The sequence below is a fragment of the Priapulus caudatus genome, unplaced genomic scaffold, assembly GCF_000485595.1.
Source record: "Priapulus caudatus unplaced genomic scaffold, Priapulus_caudatus-5.0.1 Scaffold58, whole genome shotgun sequence".
Lineage (NCBI taxonomy): Eukaryota > Metazoa > Priapulida > Priapulimorpha > Priapulimorphida > Priapulidae > Priapulus > Priapulus caudatus.
In genome coordinates this window covers 945933-954172 of record NW_014577119.1, presented here as the reverse complement: position 1 = coordinate 954172, position 8240 = coordinate 945933, and the positions used below count along the sequence as shown (strand labels likewise).

Below are 8240 nucleotides of genomic sequence, written 5' to 3'. Positions count from 1 at the left end.
CGCATGACTATACATCGGTATACCTCTCTCCTTCCCCTCCTGTCTTTCTACCTTTCTCTCTCTCTCTCTCTCCTCCTCTCTCTCTCTCTCTCTCTCTCTCTCTCTCTCTCTTTCTCTCTATACCGCGTTCACATTTAATAATGACAAACAGATTAGACTCAATTTATAATGCCATGAATCCGTGGATCGGATGCAATCTGCCGTCGGACTATCGCCACGCTTGCCCATGCAGGGCCCTGTCGCGACCCAAGCTCCCTGTGTATTGCTGTACAAGTTGCTAATTTTCTAATTATGTATCTTGATTGGCTTCTCAAGGTACGGATGACGTGCCCGCTTCGGTACCTTGATCACGTGATCGATACCTATCCACGGCCGAGTCTGGATCGCCCCTCCACCTGAAATGCAGAACACTGAAATACAACACAAGCCAAGCGCCACACTTCAACGCCGCTGGCGCAATATTTGTCGTCCCCTTCCGTAGCTTTCCCCAAACGCGACAATCTGCTCGGTACGGTCAACGAAGAATACAAACCTCCCGTCTGTGACGAGTTTGGTAGGAAATCTTCCAAGTTGATGTTGTATTCTCCATCGTCCGGAAAATAGTTCGGCCTTCCCATGACAACGAGAGCAAATTTCATCTGTGCAAATTAAAACACACCATTGATCAGCCATCACGTAACAAGCCCACAAGAGCAGATTTCGTTTTTTAGCTGTGAGTTCAGAAGTGACCAAACAAACAAATCGCAACTACGGAAAAGGGTACAATATGATATCGGTCGCATCAAATCATTTACAGTGAGTTAAACGCCTTCAATCATATACGACACGACCGTGCAAGCATTTGTTCAAGATAACTGTAAAATGCGTGCATGTAATGCCACCAGGCATGTCACCATGGCATCAGCTCCCATGACACCAAACACACCTTCTCTGTGTCCTTATCGGTGAGCTCCAGCTTCTTCTGCATTCGCTCCTTCACCTTAGCGAAGGGCTCCTTCTGTGTAGATATGAAAAAAAAGGGCAGGCCTCTGTAAGCAACGATAGCTAGTACACTAGGGATGCCGCAGCACACACTTGCTTATCATCACAAAGGCACCAGAGGCATAGAGGTGTCACTAGCAGCCTCAATTTCACTAAATCTTATATGCACAGTACACAAAGATTATATAATCAATTATTCACACAAGTTTGAATAGGCAGCATTCACACTTTACAATAACAAATACTAAAAACCTGTACTTACGTTTTTTATTTTAAACAAGAACGGTAGCCCAAAAGTGGAAAAGACCTCCTAAAATAGCAAAACATCGACATGAATTTCACACATGCACCTCACTAAATACATGCCAAGACAACGAATATATTATGTGAACTGGTACATGTAACTGGTGAAGTGGTATGAGTGGCTCAACGTAATTATCACTGCGTATAAGTAGCTCCATATAAGTGCCGCAGCGGTGCAAAGGCATCGCTGACATGGGTTTTCAGCGTGATTCCCAGTTGTCGCACGACAGACCCGAGTCTCCTCATCGTGCCACAGACACCCCGGCAACTCCCCTGCGCGCAGGTAGCTTCTTTCAGAAGTGGGCTACACTACACGTACACACACCTCACCCTCGCACGCTCATAGTGGGCTACACTACACGTACACACATCTCACCCTCGCGCGCTCTTACCTTCTGGAACTGGGCTACACGTACGCACATCTCACCCTCGCGCGCTCTTACCTTCTGGAACTGGGCTAGAGCGCGCGAGGGTGAGATGTGTGTACGTGTGTGTGTACGTGTAGTGTAGCCCACTTCCAGAAGGTATGAGCGCGCGAGGGTGAGATGTGCGTACGTGTAGTGTAGCCCACTTCCAGAAGGTATGAGCGCGCGAGGGTGAGATGTGCGTACGTGTAGCCCACTTCCAGAAGGTATGAGCGCGCGAGGGTGAGATGTGTGTACGTGTAGTGTAGCCCACTTCCAGAAGGTATGAGCGCGTGAGGGTGAGATGTGTGTACGTGTAGTGTAGCCCACTTCCAGAAGGTATGAGCGCGGGAGGGTGAGATGTGTGTACGTGTAGTGTAGCCCACTTCCAGAAGGTATGAGCGTGCGAGGGTGAGATGTGTGTACGTGTAGTGTAGCCCACTTCCAGAAGGTATGAGCGCGCGAGGGTGAGATGTGTGTACATGTAGTGTAGCCCACTTCCAGAAGGTATTATCACCCTCACGCGCTCATACCTTCTGGAAGTGGGCTACACGTACACACACCTCACCCTCGCACGCTCATACCTTCTGGAAGTGGGCTACACTACACGTACGCACATCTCACCCTCACGCGCTCATACCTTCTGGAAGTGGGCTACGTGTACGAGCATCTCATCGTCGCCGATGGTCAGCTCCTCCTTGGGCACCTCCTCGACCCTGTACGACTTCGTTCCGTCCGTGATGAGGCACTCCAGCTGCACATCGTCGCGATGTATGCAGAACACCTTGTTGCTGACGACCTCCACCAACCTGTTAGAGATGAGGCGAATGAGAACAACTGCAATCACAATGACAGCCTTGGCTCGTCCTGTCTCCACAGAGTACTATTCTGCTATAGTGTGCTTGCATCTTGGGGCATCACGCTTGTACTTTTTACCTTACCATGGAATTCTTTTTCGAGTAATAAAATTGTGAGACAAGAGTTAGAGACAAGTCTGAGCGCAGAGCACAATAAGCCAAAAGCAGCCATATTTCTTAATACGCTCTGCCAACCAGTGCGCACTGGTGGCACATATGCACACTCATATCCAAACAGCTTCGGGGAACATCGCTTTCCATTTCCCACAAGCGCGTCTCGATAGCTAACCGAGGTGTTTCTGTATCACTGTATCCGTGAATGTTAATCTTTCCTAGACACGACGCCATGAAGAAAAAAGAACACCATCACGCCTGTACTACAGTACAACTCAGTGTAAGTGCAATGCGACGGCCCTACCTTAGTTTTCCAGAACCGTCTTCGGTCCACTCCACAAAGTTTTCTGCCTTCTTGAGCAGACTCCCGACCGAACCGTTCTTGTTTGGATAAAGCACCAGCTCCTTCTATACAGGAGATTAAATTAATTTCATTAACGCATGGGATCCTCAGTGCATGACACAGTGAGGCTTTCATTTCTGCTATACACACATCTGTAAATCCTCGCTTTATTACATTGAATAATGAATTCGAATGCAATCGAAATGTGTTTAAATAATATGAATAATTTCAAATGTTACATCATTTTACATCATTCATGAGTACATCAGTTGCATCGTAACACTAATAGTACTATAATTAGTGTAATATAATAATAACATAAATGATGGTGGTGATCATCCTAACTATAGACTTGCCTCTTCCTTGAGATTGCTATTTACAAATGTACATTTGAACTGCTTCTTGTTTTCCAACTCAGTTATCTTTATGCTTAGCTGTATAAAGAAACAGAAAAAATGCGATTTACACACAGGAGAACATCATGGCTAGAAACTACACTACAACAAAATTGCAATGCAGCAGATACTCTCATGAATTCTGCACGGGCCTGCTCTACTAAAGTTACACACACAAAAACACTCACCCTCTGATAGTAAAGCTTCTTTTGCTGCCGAGGTTTGAAGTACACTAGCAGATCCTTGAGCGTGCCTTCATAGTTACACCTGAGTGGGTTGCCTGGCCCATCCCTAAACCTACACGAACGCAAAATAAATGGATAAATTCCGATATTAAAACTATGATAAAGCTACTCAGTGACTTTTTTCTTTTGCATCTCAAGCCCACAGGGAAATCACGAAAGCTCTAGCTTCTATTCTTCAGCAATACCGTTCTATGAAAACAATGAAGGAACATTAAGATCAAAAAGTCTGACATGTACTGTAGTACACACAGTACAAATGGCTATAAGTAATACAGTGTAATAAGCTTAAAATTCATACATGCAACAAACCATTGCTTAGTAGTACAGATGCGTACCCTTGAGATTTGAAAAACTGTAGGAGATAGGGATCCGTATTCAATTTCTGAGCCACCGCTCGCACTACCTGCAAGTACAATTTAGAAATTCACAACTAAAGATAAATGGTGGGGGAGTTTAGTTAGTCTAGAGGATAGCAAGGTCTGAGTTTCCAATCCCACCATGGCTACGAACCTGACACAGGAAAATGCATGTAGGATGAAATGGATGATCCTGGATAAAGCCTGTTACAGAAACTAATGCAACAAAGTTGCAGAAGCTCTATCCATCAGTTAGTGAGCCAAAAAGAAGAAAAATATATAACATCTACAAACTGCATTGACGTATTCAGCTTGGGCTTTAAGACTGACATTTTGCAACAGTCGCAATCATCAGTTATGCATCAGGTAACATCCCTACACTGAACTGCCTGCCATGAGAGTTGCCAAATGACAAATGGCTCTGATGTACCTTTACCCTTTATCACGACTGCCTTGCTATGCCGATAAGCCATACCTGCTCGTAGTTCATCCGCTGTGACAAGTCCAACGTAAATCCGGGGTCACTGGGTATAGACTTATCACGAAACGTCACCTCGACTCTATAGTACAGGTCCCTGTGGAGCGAAGCAAACGTGTGTGAGCTACGAGCCGTAGAGGTAATCGCGGGCAGCCAACGCACGAACCTCAACGATCCAGCCGATCAGTTTCTGACAAGACAAGGACCGCACCTGTCAGCGACTATTAACATTTGACCTTTCTCACCTGAAATAGTCCTTAGCTGTGGGAAGGTCATAGGTGTCCATGTTGGGGTCGTCCTTCTGAAACACTATGATATCACCGTCCATGAGCTCGTCAAAGATCTTCTCCAGGGCGAGGTCGTAGTTCTCCATTCGTTCCATGAAGTTTGGCTTCACTTCCTGCAAATCACACAATAGAGTACATGAGGACGTGGAGGGATACGGGGCGCAAAACGCAAAGTGCGCAGAGAGATTGAGAACGATCGATAGCAACTAGACATCCGCACTGAATGAAACTCTTCATTAATTTTATGGGAGAAAAAATAAAATCCTTCCAATCACCATCATGTTAAAATGATACAAACTTGACCATATTATAACTGTAGCACATCACACAATCGTTTACTTACAATCATTACATCGAGAGAACGGTTTCCAATACATACCTCGTACAATATCAATGGAGTATCTCTAGGGAAACCAGCCCTTTCATTTAACACAGGTAGTATGTCACCTGAAATTAATAATCAAAGTGGATTACAATTATCATAGAAAAAATAGAGAAAAAGAAGGGATAGGCCAAGGACAGTGGGAAACGAAACTACTCAGATACTAGTTCCAATTACCAGCGTGCGCGTGTGAAACTACAGACAACAGTAAGGTTTAATACTATAAGATTACGTACTGACTATTGTTGTGATGGCAGCATATATATACCCGCAGTAGTTTATGCTTTTTGTTTTTGGATCGTACATCTTCAGGAACAACAACACGTCTCCTGAAACAGGGAAGAAAAAAAAGGGTAAATCGTCGATCAGGGTTCTGCAAAATATATATTTCTCATAGTTTCTTTTTCTCAGTTTGTACTCACTCTCTTTATCAAAGACAGGCAATCGGGTGAGGCCACTATCCACACTGAGTGTCTCTAGAAATATTGTCCACGAACTATCAGTCTCAGCAAGGTCTTGTATCTGAGGAACAAAAGCAACAACAGTTAGCATTATAGAAGGCACGATGTAGTCCAAATAGGAACAGCTGGCAGCAGGAGCGAGTAAGTAAAATAAAAATCTCTATCACAAGATAACTGTAAGAGAATTCCAAATAGATGACGAAGAAATAGAAGGATGAATGGGACATTGAGATGGAGAGCTAGTTAATGCATATGCAAATGTAAGATTTGCATATGTAAGGTTTTGCCACAGCAGTGAGGAACTTATAACGCATGTATATACGGTTTTGTGAGCCTCTTGCTCCACTTCCAGGACAGTCGGCCGGAATGTCTGGTTTGGCCGCACGTTGAAGGGCCACGGCCGCATTTGTTGTCTAGGTATTTTCTGCAAAAATCCAGAGCAAGGCTATAACGACCATGGTACTTGAGACACTCTAACTAAATCTATAGATTAAACACACCTGACAACAATCCTGACAATACTTTTATTGATATACTAGATCAACTAAATTAGCCAATTCACGAATCAGACATTGTTCACAAACACGCGTGAACATTTGCGACATTCACATTAGTTAAGTACTATATGTACTAGACTATGTACCATATTTTCGGCTAGCAGGTCCATCGCTTCATCAAGAGTTGTCATTTTCTTCACCCTAAACGTTCGTGAGTGAGCTCGGTCTGAGTCGTAGAGGTCGTTGCCTTGGTGACCATTGAAGTCATCATTTAGCAACACCTATGTAAAATAGAGAGACCACGTCAACCACTGTGGGCATTACATTCTGTACAGTATAATACAGTATAGTATAGTATAGTATAGTTTAGTATAGTATAGTATAGTATAGTATAGTATAGTATAGTATAGTATAGTATAGTATAGTATAGTATAGTATAGTATAGTATAGTATAGTATAGTATAGTATAGTATAGTATAGTATAGTATAGTATAGTATAGTATAGTATAGTATAGTATAGTATAGTATAGTATAGTATAGTATAGTATAGTATAGTATAGTATAGTATAGTATAGTATAGTATAGTACAGTACAGTAGAGTAAAGTGCAGTACGGTACAGTACAGAAAAGAACATGGACATTAACATTCGGATAAATAAGTAAGCACACTCTCAGCTAAAGACCCTTTTTATACCATCTGTAAAATTATGCACTCAGCATCCCGATGCTCACACCGAATCATCACAGTACGGCTATTAGGTGAACACGCTAAGGTGAACATAACACGTGATTAAACGCACCAGTATCGTCATGAACAGGTGTGCCTCACTTCGCTCTTTTCGCCGGATGGCTTCCTGCTTCCTGAAACAGTGAGAGCATCAAACGTCATTAAAGCCTAGCGCAAACTTGCGACTTTTTCATGCAACTGCAACTCGTAGCGATTCTGGTCGCTTGCAACAGGTTGCAAGAAATCAAACAGGTTTGATTTTCAGCAACTCGTCGCTCGCAATAGCTTCGAAATCGCATGCATGCGGATAATATAAGTCATGGAAAGACAATGAAAAGAAGCGACTGCTGTTAACAGCAGTCGCTTGCACGCGCACACACGGTCAAGCGCATGCGGTTGCCGGTTGCAGTGACAAGCAACCAAAAGTCGTCGCAAGTCAACCACTAGGCTTAAGCCGCACTGACATGCGCACGCGCAAGCGCCTCGCTGCGTTGTCACGTACGCGACGAACGTTGATCCCCGAAAGTTGCTTCAGCAGGTTTTAAGTGCTTCGCTGACACGATGGCTAATGAGGATCGTGCAAAGATTGTGATGCCACAGGCGCCGTACCGTTACCGAACAACTTTTCGGCAGCAAATACAACGACGCACGGTAATACACGCATCTCTTGCACCCGGATTCGTGGCACCACACATCCCTGGCTTGGGCATGATCTTGAAGTGAAGAAGGGACGAGGGGAGAAGGACAAGACAACCGTAGCCTCACACAGGGCACCTACTTCTCTTCCTGCAGCCGATCCACTAGTGTCATCGGAATATCGTTCTCCGTGACCGTCTGGAGCAGCTCGGCTGTAAAAGAAAAGCGGCACACCATTCACGAATCGTCGAACCGACTCTCAACGTGAAATTGTCTAAACCAATATCAAGTAAACATTACAATTAGGACTAAGCTCCACTACCTTCTCCCAGCTAGGCCGCATACCAAACTAACATTCGATCGACCTACCCCACAAACAGGAACAACTGTGAATGCTAGCCCCTGGGTCCTGTTTCCAGATATGGATAGAAAGCACTGTCAGTAATCATAAATTCCCCCACCAAATCAGTAACCAGTAAACCAGATCAGTAACCAGTACAAATCAGTAATCAGTACACACGACCATCACCAGTCTTAAATGTAATAACTTCAGCGCGACGCTCATCGCTCAAAAGTTGCGACCGCCGACAAAGCTTCTGACGACGCGCTGCCGAATGCTAACTGTGGTGCCGCCGCCCCGGCCGTGCCGAAAGCCAGCAGCCGACGCACTCGCGCGGAGCAAGGAACTAAATACAAGTGCCGCAGAGCGACAGCGCTCACCGGACGGCAGGTGTTCTGATGCTAAACTCAGGGGCAAACAAATCAAGAGCACCC

At 44.6% G+C, this 8240-nt stretch overlaps 1 protein-coding gene across 1 annotated transcript in view; it reads right to left on the bottom strand.

The window, feature by feature from the left end:
- Positions 1–122: 122 nt before the first annotated feature.
- Positions 123–8240, bottom strand: part of LOC106821074 (ubiquitin carboxyl-terminal hydrolase 7-like) — a 55186-nt gene continuing 47068 nt past the window's right edge. Inside the window, exons 28-45 of the mRNA XM_014825718.1 lie at positions 7609–7678; positions 6904–6964; positions 6250–6384; positions 5929–6030; positions 5568–5667; positions 5382–5474; positions 5143–5210; positions 4722–4876; positions 4474–4573; positions 3978–4045; positions 3586–3694; positions 3359–3436; positions 2964–3067; positions 2329–2497; positions 1244–1291; positions 926–997; positions 533–638; positions 123–395 (exon numbers count right to left, since the gene is read on the bottom strand). Coding sequence (XP_014681204.1) covers positions 286–395; positions 533–638; positions 926–997; positions 1244–1291; positions 2329–2497; positions 2964–3067; positions 3359–3436; positions 3586–3694; positions 3978–4045; positions 4474–4573; positions 4722–4876; positions 5143–5210; positions 5382–5474; positions 5568–5667; positions 5929–6030; positions 6250–6384; positions 6904–6964; positions 7609–7678 — 1748 coding nt within the window. The 3' untranslated portion in view covers positions 123–285. The remainder of the gene's footprint in view (positions 396–532; positions 639–925; positions 998–1243; positions 1292–2328; positions 2498–2963; positions 3068–3358; positions 3437–3585; positions 3695–3977; positions 4046–4473; positions 4574–4721; positions 4877–5142; positions 5211–5381; positions 5475–5567; positions 5668–5928; positions 6031–6249; positions 6385–6903; positions 6965–7608; positions 7679–8240) is intronic.